At 37.4% G+C, this 16,580-nt stretch overlaps 1 protein-coding gene across 35 annotated transcripts in view; it reads left to right on the top strand.

Moving 5' to 3' along the window:
• The window catches only part of SOX6 (SRY-box transcription factor 6), a 512,419-nt gene that overhangs the window by 392,086 nt on the left and 103,753 nt on the right, over nucleotides 1–16,580 (top strand). For 24 of the 35 annotated variants that reach the window (XM_081154504.1, XM_081154535.1, XM_081154533.1 and 21 more), the window contains 2 exons: nucleotides 3,496–3,619; nucleotides 15,149–15,228. In XM_081154504.1, coding sequence (XP_081010630.1) covers nucleotides 3,496–3,619; nucleotides 15,149–15,228 — 204 coding nt within the window. The remainder of the gene's footprint in view (nucleotides 1–3,495; nucleotides 3,620–15,148; nucleotides 15,229–16,580) is intronic. The other 11 variants (XM_081154523.1, XM_081154513.1, XM_081154525.1 and 8 more) reach the window with 1 other exon arrangement.

The raw sequence follows: 16,580 nt of genomic DNA, 5'->3' as shown, positions 1-16,580 counted from the left end.
TATCCTATCTTGTGGAGGGTGATGGACAGAAAGGGACTTCCCTAAATTATTACAGTTTATGTTAATATCAAACACCTACAACTCTTTGGCATTAAAAACAACCCTAGATAATTTACTTAGTTATCTCATGGACATAGCTAGTTACAAAGAAAATATCTTCAGGCCCCAAGATTCAAGAATTAAGGTCTGGCTTATATGCACAACCCAAGGACACGGACAATGGTGGGGAGAGGGACTGGGGAGGGGGATGGGACGGGGTAGAATGGGTCATTGGGGAGAAAAAGGGACATCTGTAATATTTTAAACAAAAATAAAATTTAAAAATTAAAAAAAAAAAAAGAATTAAGGTCTGATGCCTAATTGCCATCGATCCCCTTATGATCTGAAGAGCTTAGGCACCAATGTAAAAATAAAATTACGTTTTCATTCTAAGATGCTGCTTAATGAATAACACTAAAGATCCCAAATGACATCCTTAAATGATCCCTGTAATCCCACCTCTTCTTTTTCATGGTTTTCTAGATGCTTGGGATGGGATAATGCTCTATGAGGCACGGTGTCTGCTGAAACTATGGCAAGCCCCTGCCTGCCAAGCTGAATTATTTAGTTGGCTCATGTTTTCTTTTTTGAATTAGAGTTATGGATAAGGTCCACTGTTTCTTCTTTTACCAGTAAATTGATAATTTTCTAGTAGTGAATATTCAAGCTATATAAAAAAGAGAGCAAGGACCTGACATTTACTGAGTGCCTATTATGTGCCAGTCACTGTGCCACAAGTGGTATTTTCGTTGTCTATTTAATCCTCACAATAACCAGGTAAGGGAGTTTCATTAGCTTTGTTTTTCAATGACAGATTAGACTCAGAAAGGTTAAATGACTGCTCAAGATCACACAGCCAACAGAATGTCAGTGTATAGATCTAAGCTTGGATTGTTTGGCAGCAAAGACTTTGTAGGCAGAATAGATTCTGAATAAATATGTGTTGAGTGGATGAAAGAATGACTATATCACATTATCTTCCTAATGTTGGCTTTTAAACAATCATAGAGTTATGAGGTTGAAAAGACTCTATAGGTCACTATTTAATCGGGTTCTAGTTCTGTATATCCTTTTAAGAATTTCTACCATGTAGATGTGCAGCCTCTACTTGACCACCTCGAGGGAAATGGCACACATGTCCTCTTTATTTAGTGATTGTCGGATAACTCACTGTTAGAACATTCTTCTTTGCCTTAAACTTCCCTAAAATCTCTTTCTTTTGAGCCTAGATCTGCCCTTTGTAACTGCTCAAACTTAATCTGGTTTGTTTTCCATATATTATTCCTTCAGATATTGGAAGATAGCATATGTTTTCTATCCCAAGCTAAATAGCCTCCGTTTTTTTCAGCTACTTCTCAAGATCCATAACACATAATAATAACTTAACAGCCTGGCCAGGTGGCTCAGTTCATTGGCTTGTCATCCCATACACTGAAAGGCTTGGGATTCGATTCCTGGTCGGGGCACATACCTAGCTTGCGGCTTGGACTCCCAGTCAGGGTGCGTAGGGGAGGCAACCGATAGATGTTTCTCTCTCACATCAAAGTTTCTTTCTCTCTCTCTCCCTTCCCTTCTCTCTAAAAATTAGTGGAAGCATATCCATGTGTGAGGATTAAAACAAATAAGTAAATAGATAAATAAATAAATAAAATAATACTAAATAAATGTTTGTTAAATGACAGAAGGAAAGATTAAATAAATATGACACCTAGACTTCTTGCTTTCTTGTTCTCCTTCTTTAGCGTGAGAAGCATCGTGTTATATTCTAGTTGCTTGCTAGGACCAGGCTTCTAGGGGTAAATGAAATGATTTCATTCCATGCACTCTTGCACTGAACAATAGTGCACTGAACCCACAAAAAGCACTGTTTTATTTTCTGATGTGGAACAGTGCCCTCATCTTTGACATCTCAGATTTGCATCAAGTCACAATAAGCTGGACTTGAACAGCAAATCTAGTGCTTTTCTTCAGGGTTAAAGGCAAGACCTGGGCACTAGGGGATCAGCTCCAATTTAAGCAGGAGAAGTTTGTACTCCAATATACAAACCTAGGGCTTACCTCAGCTAAAATGGAAGAAATAGCTGCCCAAAGCTGGTTTCTTTCACGCCCCACTGGCAAGGTAGTAATTGCACAAAGACCTTTTTATTATAAGTTGATTTTCCTGAGAAATGAATTCAGAAAAATACTGTAACGTGTTTATTTTTTGCTTGCCCTTTATTAACCCACATCATAGGGCTTCCCCTAGAGAAAACCTGTGGGTGAGTGAAACCTCTTAGACCCACACAGAAGCACTTTGCAGTATGTCCCTGGCTGTGGAGGGAACAGGGATAGGACAAGGCAAGTTAGTGCTACTGAAACGGGGCCATCAGCCAGTAGATGGAATTCTGCCTGAAGAGAAGACTTAGGAATTTAAATGGGGGAAGGGTTTGGGCTTGGCAGAATTAGTGGGAAAGGTCTGCATGTTAAATAGAATATAATGTAGCCTTTTTATACTAGCAATGAGGCCAAAACCCAGTTTGAACTAAAAGATCATTTCTGTTAACACACCTTAGTTTTGATCTTTAAATAACAAAAGTCCCGTAGTTCAACCTATAAAATCAAGACCAAACGTTTCTGTGATGCTCTCCTGGAATCAGGACAGCAGGCACAGAGTAAAGCAGGGAGCCAGGAAATTAAAATGTGATTTCCACAGGCATGATTCTGTCATAGCTCTCATTTTCTTTATATGGAATACAAATACTGATATAGAGAGTGAAGATTTTCTATTTTGCATTTTTGTGCTCTTTGATACATTTACTGAGGTCAAATGAAATTTGATATAGTAGGATTTATTATGAAATGCTCTCTGAATACAACTCCATAATTACTGAGCTACATGGTAGTGCATAAAGCTGTAAAACTGCTTAGCCAGACAAGCAATTTATATGTTACGTCGAGGTGTGTATGGCAAAGAATATTAGTTTAATTGGGAGCCAAGATGTAGTAGCCTTAAATCTGAAGAGCTATATGTTTAACATAATGCAGTGAGGCTTTGAAATAAGATACCTAAACTGGGAAGATACAGCTTTTGGAATACATAACAATTAGACATTACTTTCTGACCAAGGATACTAAATACTATTTTCAAAATAAAGCACAGAATGCAAAGCTGGTAACAGGATAAAACCTCTTAACATTGTATGGTGTAGGAAGCAGCTTATTTCTTTGTTTTTAAAAAGGAAAGAAAATAAAAGGGAAAGAAGTCGAGATAAAAGAAAACCATCCTGTGCAATTTAGCGGGAGTGAGGCTGCGGCGCGGCGCGCCTGGGGCAGCGGCCTGCGCCCCGAGGGAGCGTGTTGGGAATGAGGTTGGAGGCGGGGGGCTGCCCGGGCACCAGCACACCACCGGGAGTGAAAAACAAATGCTGCCTGGAGTCTGTTTGCTCTCTGTCTGATCATAGGCTCTCTTCTGTTTAGCAGGTTCAGGGTCACATGCCTCCGCTCATGATCCCAATTTTTCCACATGACCAGCGGACCCTGGCCGCAGCTGCTGCTGCCCAGCAGGGATTCCTCTTCCCCCCTGGAATAACATACAAGCCAGGTAAGTAAGAGGGATTCCACATTCTTTTGGAAATGCTGAAATCCACAGGTTTTTGCTTAGTAGTCACAACAAACACAGGAGTACATGAAAGAACTATGAAAAAAAGATCATAAAAGCTTATTTAAAAGTAAAATTAGAACTGGGAAGTTAATTGGGAAGGTAACATGTTAATAAACTAATGGGTTGCTAAAATTTTACTTTCTCTTCTTCCCCTGGAGTTTGTTTTGAGTTCGCAGATATAAAATGCTGCTTTTCCCTGGGGATTACAAATTTTGTTAGCTCCATTTCATACTTTTACTGTGAATAATTGTCTTTCGTTAAAGATGCTTTTCTCCCCCTAAGAGCTTTAATATTCTGGCAGAGTGGTCACATATTGTATAAAATGTTGTCATTATTTGTTGTCTGATTTCTCTTGGAAGAAAAGTTAAAACTGGATTGATTTAATTAGCTTGCCATTAATAGGTAAAATTCCTTTTTGATTTTAGTCTAAATAATGAAGCATTCAGTAGTATTTTCACATACATCTTCGAACCTCAAAAAACAGGTCACATAACCTTGCAGTGAAATATGTTTTGAGATGATTTAGCAAATGTTTTGATTTTCCTTTACTCCTCAGAGTTTACTGGACTCCTGGGGAATTCAATTAGGGACACGTAATGGTTTGAAGCCTCTTTCCGAGTCTCCTTGTAAACAGGGCTTTAAATGTTTAAAGATATGTTGCCAAAGGAATCCAACGTAACGAGATAGTCAAGTAAATAAAAGTCAGCCTTCATTTCATTTGTGCATTCTTTGTAAGTGACCTCAGCTCAGAAGTCGTGACCTTGTTCTACTCATTAATAATTTCTGTGTCAAGTCCTTTTTAACATATTAACCTGCTTATATTACCCACCAAATCTGTGTGTAACAAATCTGAGTGCTGCAGTTTCTTTGTGTGGGGGGTTTACAAAGTGAGCAAAGACATTTCATTTGCTCAAAGCAATAATAAAATATAAATCACTTTACTAAAATTCTTGGTAAGGAAGGCTTACCAAATAGCAAAAAAAACAAACCTGATGAGTTTTGACATCTATTTTAATGGCTTATTGCCATCGATTACTCTTTTGCACTTGGTAGAGGACACCCTTCCTTGTGAGGAAAGGTAAGATGTCTGCGTCAAAACTCAAATGATTTAAAGAATAGAGGTGCTAAGGGATTGGCTAACTTAAAAACTGACTTTGAAAATTCCTCAGATACAAAAAAAAAAAAGGTCAATCCTAGTATTGACGTAGGTTTTTGGACAGCTGAGTGAAAGAAAGTTGTGTTATTCAGATTGCTAAAAATTGATTTTTCTAGAGGAGAATTTTTTAAAACAAGTTATATACCCTCTGAAATTGGGATTCATATTAAGGACAGGAGTATATTTTGTCAGAGAATTTGATCCTGTCAGTGCAGTGGTTCAGTTCTTCTCTGATCTCTGTATTTCTGAACTATTTCTTCATCTTGACTCCCTTTGGAAAGTTAATGTAAACTATATTTACTGGTTTATGCTGAATCTGACTTTATCATCTCTATACCAGTCTTAGAACCCTTTTAAGTGAATTATGTGTGGAAACTCTGTATTTAATTTCAGTGTTTATAAACTTAAAATTCTCTACATTTCAAAATCAGGTAGGTATGGGCCTTACTTTCTTCTAAACATAGGTAGACATCAACATAGTTAACATGTTACTTACCCAATTTTGTTAAAACAATGATGATGTTTTCCAAGGGGAAAGATATTGTTATATAGTCAGTGAAGTTGGACTATTTCTTAGTTATTATTATTATTATTTTTAATCCTTACCCGAGGATATTTTTCCATTGCTTTTAGATAGAGTGGAAGGGAAGAGAGAGACGGAGAGAAAGACAAAGGTTTAGAGAGAAACACCGATGAGAGAGACACATTGATTGGTTGCCTCCTGCGGGTGCCCGATTGGGGCCAGAACAAACTTGCAGTGCAGGTATCGCCCTTGACTGGGAATTAAACCTGGGACCTTTCAGTGTGTGAGCCGACGCTCTGACCACTGAGCAACACTGGCCAGGGTGGACCATTTTTTAAAAAGTTGTCTTATGCCGCATTAATGAGATTATAATATGTAACTAAGAACAATATAGAGATTGGAACAGTTTTGTGCAGGAGTGAGTTATGTCCATTGGACAGCATATGTACCATGCAGGGTAGTATTCTAGGGAAGCAAAGTTGTTTTTGATTATTTTGGCTAAAAACTTTTTGGTTAAGGCAGGACAGGGATTTGGACATTAAGACAATTTTTAATCACAGGCAAGGCCGGTGAAAAAAGTATTTTCTGGTGATCCCTAAATTATGTCAGAGAATTTAATTAACCAGAACTCTATATTCTTTAATACTTCGGCAAATCTAGGCTTTATTGTGTATAAAAATTACACTTAAAAAATGATTAAAATTATATGTTCTTACACTCTTAGTAGAAAAATTACATACTCAGGAGACTTAATCTATGCAGTGTTCTCGTCATTCACATGAATTGGGGGAGGGCAATACTGTTGGACCGTAGTCTGGACTAGGAAAACTTTTTGGCTCCAAACTGAGCTATGATAATTTCACTTGAAATACACATGAGACATTGACTAAATTTTTAGGAGAAGCTCTGTCGCATATAAAAGCCATGAAATGGTCACAGAACTTTATATTTTGGTCCCCTAAACAAGAGGTTGAGCAAGAGCTACCTTGGTCTGTATTAATTACAAAATAAGTGGCGCTCTTTTTTCTTCTTTGCTACCTCCGCATAACCTAAAACAATTCCATAGAGCTCATGCCTCCAGCTGACTGAATAATCATCTTTATTACTAGAAAGCCAGACCCTCCTTGGGGTGATGTTCATGGTCAAAGTTGACTGTTTCTGTCCTGGCCGGTTTGGCTCAGTGGTTACAGCGTCGGCCTACGGACTGAACGGTCCTGGGTTCGACTCCGGCCAAGGGCACGCACTTCGGCTGCAGGCTCGATCCCCGGCCCTGGTTAGGGTACGTGTGGGAGGCAACCAATCAATGTGTCTCTCTCACATCAATGTCTCTCTCTCTCTCCCCCTCCCCTTCCACTCTCTCTGAAAAGCAATGGAAAAAATATCCTCGGGAGAGGATTAAAAAAAAGTTGGCTGTTTCTGAGCCCACATTAGGACAGTCTGCGCAAATATATTTAGGGCTCTGGGCCTTCACCTTCACATGCTGTACCGTTGCTCTGGGCGCCTCAGCACCCGGTGTGCAGCCAACAGCAAGCAAGTTCTCCCACCTCACTGGCTCACTGAGGAGGAGTGTTGCCTGCAGCGATTGTGCAGTTTTAGGGGAACACCTATTAGATTGGTCTCTGTCAAAACAGCTTTATTGAGCTATAACCCAAATCCAAAAAAATTTTTTAATGGTTCTATAATTAGAGACATCTTTCTAGAAAGGAACTCATCAGGGCCCAAAACAGACCACAGACTTTTGGTTGCTTTGCTCCTTTACTGAATGATACTGAATGATGCAGCAATCCAGGGTAAGGTAAACACGTTTAAGCACCTATGTTTGACAAAATTAAAGAAGTGAGCCTCTTTCATGGCTGTCAATGTATATGTCAAAGCAAGGTTGAATTGCCTGTACAATAGGAACATTTTATACACCAGCGATGATAATATGATAATAGCCAAAACTTACTGAATAGTTTGTGCCAAACACTGTGTTAAATATCTTGCATGGGTTATTTTAATTCTTATTTGAACATATTTAACCTTTCTGAACCTCATATTTTTGTCATCTACAAAAATATTGCTATGATTTTGTCCATTGCTCAATGTGGATGTAAAGGTTAAGTCTGTTAAAATGTATGAAAGTTCTTTCAAAATTCTAAAGCACTAGGTTTGGGGATGAAGTCTGACCATGAAGCTGAGTAAATTAAACTGCACCCTTGTCCATTAGAAATGTGGTCCAAGAACTGAGCATTTGACTGAGACACACTGTCCCTCTGCCTGATGACCAAAAGTAATTTTACAAGTATGCCTAATGCTTCTTTTAAAAAATGTGGTCAAATATAAATACCATAATATTTATCATTTTAACCATTTGTAAATGTACCACTTAGTGGTATTAATATATTTACAATGTGTAACCATCACCACTATGTATATTCAAAATTTTAATCATCACCAAAAAAACTCTGTGCCTATGAAACAACAATGCTCCCTATCTTCTCACTCCTAACCACTAGTAACCTCTATTTTACTCTCTTTCTCTATGAATTTGCCTAATTCTAGGTACTTCATGTAAATGGAATCATACAATATTTGTCCTTCTGTGTCTAGCTTACTTCATTTTCAAGGTCCATTTAAATTATATTGTATCTGAAATATTCATTCCTTTTTATGGCTGAATAATATCCCATTGTGTGTGTATGTCTTTTGTTTACTCACTCACCTGTTGATGGCCACTTGGGATGTTTTTACCTTTTGGCTATTGTGAATGATGCTGCTGCGAACATATGTTCCAGTCCCTAGTTTCAGTTCTTAAGGATATGTATGTGGGAGTGGAATTGTTGGCTCATGTGATAGTTCTGTTTAACTTGCTGAGAAACCTCCGAACTGTTTTCCAGAGAGGCTGCGCCGTTGTACATTCTCACCAGCAATGCAAGAGAGCTCCAGTTTGCCCACATCCTCACTAGCACTTGTCATTTAACAGGGGTGTTTTTTTTAACTATAGCCATCCTAGTAGATGTGAAGTGATACTTTATTTTGGCTCTGATTTTCATTTCCCTAATGATGATTTTGAGCACTTTTTCCTGTGCTTACAGGGAATTTGTATATCTTCCCTGGAGAAATGTCTATTTCAGTACTTTTCCCATTTTTGAATTGGGATGTTTGTTTTTGTTGTTGATATTCCGAAGTTCTCTATATATTCTAGATATTATCCCTGATCAGATATATGACTTGCAAATATTTTCTCCCATTCTGTAGTTTTTCTTTTCACTTACTTAATAGTATCCTTTGCACAAAAGTTTTAAATTTTGATCAAGTCGTTTTTTACTTTTGTTGCCTGTGCTTTTGTTGTCATACCCATGAAAGTATTGCCAAATCCAAAGATTTACCCCGATGTATACTTCTAAGAGTTTTATAGTTTTAGTACTTAAGTCTTTCATTCATATGAGTTAATTTTTATATATGGTATAAAGTAAGGGTCCAACTCTAGTCTTTCGCATGCGGGTATCCAGTGTTCCTGACACCATATATTGAAAAGATGTCCTCTTCCCTATTGACAGGTCTTGGCACCCTTGTCAGAAATCAGTCACATATGTTAGGGTTTATTTCTGGGCTCTTTGTTCTGTTTGATTGGTCTGTATATCTATTCTTATGCCAGTACCATATTACTGTAGCTTTGTAGTAATTACTGTAGCTTTGTAGTAAATTTTAAAGACAGGAAGTATGGGTCTTCCAACTTTATTCTTTTTCAAGATTGTTTTGGCTTTTGGGTTCCTTGCAATTCCATATAAATTTGAGGATTGGCTTTTTCATTTCTGTGGAAAAGATTACTGAAATTTTAATGGAGATTTCACTGTATCTGTAGATTGCTTTGGGTAGTATCGACATCTTAACAATGTTAAATCTTCCTGTCCACGAACATGGATGCCTTTCCATTTATTTAAGTCTTTTAAATTTTCTTTCACAATGTTTTGTAGTTCAAAGTGCAAGTCTTGGCGTCCATGTTTAGTTTTATTCCTAAATATTTGATTCTTTTAGATGCTATTATAGACAGAATTGCTTTATTAATTTCCCTTTGGATTGTTCATTGCTGGTGTATAGAAACACAATTGATTTTTGGGTGTTAATTTTATACCCTGCAACTTTGCTGAAATTGTTTATTAACTCTAGTAGGATTCTTGTGGATTCTTTGGGATTTTGTATATAGAGGATCATGTCAAGTGCAAACTGAGATAGTTTTTTTAAATCTCTTCCTTACCACTTTGCATACCATTCCCTTTTCCCTCCCTCCCTCCCTCCCTCCCTCCCTCCCTCCCTCCCTCCCTCCCTCCCTCCCTCCCTCCCTCCCTCCCTCCCTCTCTCCCTTTCATTTTTTTGTTTAATAGTGCTGGCTAGAACTTCCAGTACAATATTGTATAATTGCAGTGAAAGTGGACACCTTCTTGATATTAAGGAGAAAGCTTTCAGATTTCTACCATTGAGTGTGATGTTAGCTGTGAGTTTTTCATAAATACCCTTTAACATGTTGATGAACTCTCTATTCCTAGTTTTCTGAGACTTTTTTTTGTATCATGAAAGGTTGTTAGATGTTGTCAAATGCCTTTTCTGCATCAACTGAGATGGTCAAGTAGGGTTTTTCCCCCTTTGTTCTATAAATATAATGTATTATGTTGATTTTTTAAATGTTGAACCACCCTTGCATTCCAGGGATAAATCTTACCTAGTCATGGTGAATAATCCTTTTAATATGCTGTTGGATTCAATATGCTAATATTTTGTTGAGGATCTTTATATCTATAAAGATGTAAATCCTTTATAAAGGCTGTTGGTCTGTTTTCTTTCCTTGTAATGTCTTTATCTGAATTTGGTATCAAGGTAATGTTGGTCTCATTACTGAATAGTTAGGAAGTGTTTTCTCTCTCTTTTTTTTGAAGATTTTGGGAAAGAATAGTGTTAATTTTTCTTAAATGTTCAATAAAATTTACTGGTAAAGCCATCTGGTCCAGGACTTTTGTTTGTTGGGAGGTTTTGATTACTGACTCAATCTCTTTACCTGTTATAGGTCTGTCAATATTTTTTTATTTTTTCTTGAGTAAGTTTAGGTAATTTGTGTCTTTTAAGAAATTTCTTCTAGATTTTCTTATTTGTTGATGTACAATTGTTACCTAATGCTTCTTTTTAATTTCTTTGTTTCATTTAGCATATGTTAAGCACCATTTGTCTATATACATATAAGTAATAAATTTTAAATAAACATTTATGTTTATATAAAATAAATGTATAAATACATATTCTCATGCAGTTTTCATAACAACTCTAAGATATGTGGCATTATTTCTATTTTATTAAAAGAAAAATAAACTAAAAGTCAAGTTGATCAACTTTTCCAAGTGTTGCCATCTAGAAACTAGAGATAGAATTCAGACTGAAGTTCTCTGATTTGATATTTTACACTCTTGTGGATACGATCTAAGTGTGTATCACATTAAGAAAAGTTTAGGGATATTTTTCTGTAGAAAGAAATGTGATTTATATGTATGGTTATTCAAATGACATCTTGTAAAGCTAGGATTTGTCCCTCTTCCAGAATTAAAGCAGAGGTGTGTAAACACTGGTGCTGGAATACTTGATTAAATCTGTCTACTTGAAATTAAAGCTTCTGAGATTCTGCAGATTAGCACTCTAATTTTTAAATAAAAATCTTGAAGTCGAAGAAGGGAATATGTTCATCCATGGAAACTAATCTGGTTTTGTGGAGATTGATATTATTTTAACTGTCCCTCCTTCATATATGGAGGCTATATTATTGGTGAGCTCTCATTAAGACATAAACTTTGAATTGTTATTTCAATTTGATTTCATGTAATGGGGGTAGATTTATATCAGTTCATCCACCCTCACTTATTTAATTGCTATTGTGACAAATTCCATGGATTTTTATTTATTGGTCATAGGTCTGGATGCATCAATGAAATAAGTGAAGGAATAAAGATTGATTCTTGATTATTAGCTTCTTGGTATCAAAAACAATGCAGATACTCTTAAGATCAAGACTCATCTCATCACTGAGCTATTCTTTGATGAATAGAGGAGAACTTTAGCAGGAGAAATAAGAGCATGGTGATCCTCAGAACAAATGGAAGGTTTTGTTCTATTTTTAGAATTTTAAAAGTGTCACCTATTACCTGCTAACTTCTGCTGCAAAGTGATGTCTGACAAAGATAAACTCAGACTGATCATGGCAATTTCTCAGATGTAGAAGAATTGTAATATTTTGCTACTCTGCATACATACATCCAGGCAAGATGCTGTGTTACGTCCAAGTCTATATTGATTATAGTGATTGAACTGTTTCCATATTGTAGCAAGAATGATGATAGCTTATTAAAGTGGGGTCTATATATAAGTTTTTTGGCAACACAAATTATTTACCCTCATCCTATGATGCCACCACACAACAATCTGTGAGATAGTTAGGGACGAATAGTGTATTTTTCTTCTGTTTTGGAGGGTGTAAAAAAGGTCTGAGGCTTTGAGCCAGTTATTAAAGAACCTTTGAATTCTGTCTCCTAGTTTAATGTATTTTTCTTCTCTTCTCCTCCCAAACTCTTGAAATGATTTCCTCAGTAGGTTAATACCTAAAGAGAATATCTCAGAAGACCACAACCATCCCAGTCCCTTGTCAGTCTGCAGAATCAAAGTAAATAGACAGAATTTCACCTATGGGAGTTTTGGCTCTTTAATAAAAGTGGAATTTGTATCTGAATTACACAAACTAAGATTATCCTTGTAGGAGGTAGACTGAGTCGAATGGGTCCTAGCCTCTTAGTACAACCCCCCCCCCCTTCTCCTGTATTTAGGTCTTAAAAAGTTTTGGCTTCATTTCAGTTTCCCTGAAAATCACAAAATGTACTTTCTGTCATTCAGGGACTCTTGCTGTGGAGCTGCTTTGATTTCAAAGGAATGTTACCTATTGTGACAAGTGAAACGAATGTTAGGCAAATTTTCTATAGGTTTTAAATCCTGTTCCGTATTTGTTCTGTAATCCTCAGGTAAAAATAGTCAGTTGGAAAATCTAGAAGGCTGGAAAGATGAATTTACAGAATGGACATTCTTTCCCAAACTGTCTCTCGGAGGTTGTCTTCCTGCACGAGAGGTAGCAGGAGCCAGAATATGGCAGAGCCTAAAGCCAACCTGTTCCAACAAGCTTCATCTTCCTTTGTACCAATTTACAAAGAATGGGTCCTCACGCAAGCATTTCAAATCCAGAGACAAATTTGAAAAAAAATTGCTACAACATGTTGACTGATTCCTTGCCAAGTCAGCCACTGAGAACATTTTCTTGATTGACTCTTACACAGAGAAAATTAAAGGGGTTTGAGGAGGACACATACCTTTATTATAAAAAAACAAGTAAATTTCACAATACCCTAAGTCCCTCTCTCTCTTAGACTTTTCTCTCCGACTTTTATAGCCCCTCTTTTCTTCCCTTATCTTCTCCCCCTCCTGCCTTTCCTTTTCCTTTCTCTTCTAATTATAAACTCTGTTCTAACGTACTCATTTGTACTTTTAGTATCGATACAATGATATGTTCTGGAGAAATAGCTTTGCAAAGATTATATTCAGATATACAGATTCAAAACAGCGGAGAAGTTAAGAACGTTTTAAAAACATGCTTGTCAGCAGTGGAAAGAAAGCTGTTTGTAGCCAGCAGGTGAGCTGGAGAGTACTACAGGGTGTGGTAGAGATAGTAATAAATTAACTAGCAAGCCAAAAACTATAAAAAAAACCAGCTATTTCATAGCATAGAAGCATGACAGCTATGAAAAAAGGAGTGCCCCAGGGAATTCTTTTAGAGTTTGATTTTTTAAAATGTGTTTGACATGAAAAATGTTTTAGTACAAATAAAGCAACTGGTATTAAACTTACGGGGTGGGGGGGGGAGTTGTGGTTTAGAGTTAGCATGAATAATGCATGATATTTAAAGAAAGAATTGCTCTAAAATGTTCCGGGAGGCGGTCCATGTTGATGGTTGCAATGGTGATTTTTCTCCCTATTTTTGAAGCATCATTAATTCAGCATCGTGTCGTGATTTTTTTTTAGCCTGATAAGATATCGACCAAAGAAACACTATTTGACTCAGATGAGAATATTCTTTCATCAGATAATTTAGTTTAAAATCAAGGAGATCAGTAGAATTATTTAAGCATAAAGCGACAGTCACTTACTATAAAAAATAATTTGGCTAGTTATCTTTTTTAAAAAGCTCATGTAGCACTGCAAACCAAAATCAACCTCATGGAAGGGGAAAAACAAGATCAGATATTTTGAACATTACTCCATAGGAGACCAGCACAATATAGTGTTAGTGAGTGCATTGTAGCAGCGCTCCATATGCAATCAGAAGCCAATTGTTACTGGACTGTATACAAGCACACTGTGCTCAATGGTCTGATGAGGTATTATGGATATGATGCAAAGAGACTGTGTAGATTAGAAGCGAACAATTTGTTAAAAGTGAAAGCAACTTACCATTTACATTGGGCCAGCTGAGTAGCACTTCATGTGGCAAGCAGGATGAGTTCCAAGGAGCCAGGGGCGTCAGGAAGGCTCCAGGTATTGGTGGCCACGCAGAAAAAAAAAAGAAGAGATTTCATTGCTTTCCAGTTGACTACCTTTATTACTGTGATTCTTTCTACACCGTTTCTTCATTATCGCATTCAGCTTTCAGTGTGGAGAAGTTCATGCAAAACAGCATGATTATTATAAATGTCAAAAATGTGTGGAGGAACAACCTATTAAAATATAGCCTGGAGATAATACATAACACCGACTTTATATAAGTAGCCAAAGCCAAAGTGATACTATACTCCATTTCATCACTGATATTGTGTAATTTATCCACAAGTATTAATTTTGACCTCAGTTACCACCATCACAATACATTCCTCGTCACTTTCTCTTGGTCCTCAGGTCACTGCACACAGCCTGTGTTCTCAGGTCACAGACGGCACCCAGTCCCCCTACTTAGGAGTGATCTGGAGTCCAAACCATGTTAAGATGTAGCATTGAACTTTGCTGAACCATGCTCAATCTTTTCCAGACTTTTCGTGTAGATATTCCATGTCAAATGCGTGATTATTTCATCAAATCATAATCAAGGAGCAAGCAATAAGTGCCTCGTGTGCATGGTTTGGTACTGGGATCCACCAGGAGTTAATCCAGAAAAATAATGTTTCTACTCCCATTGGGATACCAGGCATTTCACAGAATGTTGACAGATAAGATGAGCTTCCCTCTCACCCCTATCAAATTGAAGAGGCTGCATTTTTAAAATTTTTCTGTTTTTTTAATGAAATAAAGTTTAGGGTTATGGACAGTCAACATTATAATCTTTTTGGGCTTTAACATTTTGCCTTTCCGACCAAGCCAAACTTTCTGTTGTTCTAATACAAAAGCCTTAATGCTTTCTCGGTGAACTGAGTGTCAGCTTGGCTTTAAGATGTTTTTTTACTCTTAAAAAAATGATGTATTACAAGATTTGTAATGGAGTGAACATGCTTGAATTGCACATTAAATTTTTTTAACACCACATTCATGTTTTGCCAGTTTGCCTACCAGCTATCTGTTAACAAAAAGTTCCAAGGCAGCACTGCAAGTCTGTGCCCAACTAAGCCTTTTGTTTCTGCAGATGTTTGGGCTTAGAGCAATGTTGTAAAGCTCAGGCAATCCAAGGGCCATGTTTGTACTTGTCTGCTGCGATTCCCTGTGCATTGTCTAAACCTGTATGCATTGTTCTTTCCGACAGGTGATAACTACCCCGTACAGTTCATTCCATCAACAATGGCAGCTGCTGCTGCTTCTGGACTCAGCCCTTTACAGCTCCAGGTAAGTGCCAGAAGAAAAAAATGTGGGACAGGAGCCAGGACTTTAGTGGAAAACTGCTAACCAGCTGTATGCTAAATAATGGCCTGAATGTTAAATAATTTTTTAAGCATAGCCTAGGAGGATTAACACCTTATGTACTCACCATACTGCAAATAGAAAAGTGCCAGTTTCAATATTTTTAAAGGAAAAATGACATGATGACTTGGTACTTTCTATTCTCTATCAGGCGAGTTAATGGTTTTACAATTTCTTTATGGCTAGTTGTTATTGGCTGTGTTAGCTTTTTCCTTGTCAATTTTCCATCCATGTCATAATTTACGCCAAATTAGCTTTTACATATAAGCATCAAAACAGAAAACCATGCTGGACGTTTTCCATCCAGCAGCTGAGAGAATTGGGCCGGCGTTACCGAGTTATCTTAGCTGTTTGGTGAAACGTAGCACATCGCGCCTGAGTGTGTGCGGCCACCTCATCTCTCCCTCGCCCCAGGCCCGGCCGGCGTCCCCCAGCTCAGGACTCGTGGTCTCTACTTAAAAGCTAAACGTGGGGTGAGTGTTCAGGAGGCTAAATAAAAATGCCATGCGCACCGTGCCCTCGTCATGGTAAGAGGAAGGGTTCGCAGTAGGGCCACAGGATCTTCTTAATGGGAAATGGACTTTAAATATGAGTATGTATTTTAACAAAAAGATAATATTTAAAAAATGGTTAAACCTTCAGAATTTAAACATTTAGAAAATATGTGACAACTTTAAGTTCAGTACAGTGAGAGTTTAAAGGTAGTATTTTATTCTTGTAATTTACTGTGATTCTTTTTGAGTTCTCTTTAGTAACCTAGGGAGTAGCACCTGGCCGGGCATTTTACTTCCTTCTTTGCTGTTCCCTACGTAATTTCCGTATTAAAAATGTGAGCATTTTACCATGAAAAAAACATTATTTTGAGCATTTGAATTGGGTCTGCAAATAAGGATTTTTGCAGTGCTCTGCGAAGCGTTTATGCTAAGCGTCATCCAGAACGCCTTGAAGATGTTGCTTGTTGTGGACTGCCTAGCAGAACTAGAAATTTTGCCTTATAGGAGCAGCAACCCCACCTCTCTTCCAAACCTTCCCCCTCCCCACTACTAACACTGGAACTTACTGATGCTGGTAAATTCTAAAAGAAGCTTCACTAATAGGAAACCTAATCTGTTTCTCCTTTTTTGATAGCTCTGCTATAGAGTGTACCCTTGAGTCAGAGGCAGGACTAAGAACCAGTACCATTGTTTGATCTTATAACCGAGTTTCTATGAAGGAGCATCTGGGTCCTAAACCTTCTACTTCCTATTCTTTGTTGTGGTCAATACCCTGGATTTAGA

Source organism: Miniopterus schreibersii (genome assembly GCF_964146895.1).
Source record: "Miniopterus schreibersii genome assembly, chromosome: 12".
Lineage (NCBI taxonomy): Eukaryota > Metazoa > Chordata > Mammalia > Chiroptera > Miniopteridae > Miniopterus > Miniopterus schreibersii.
The sequence above is the reverse complement of the archived record's forward strand: the minus strand, read 5'-3'. Positions and strand labels throughout refer to the sequence as shown.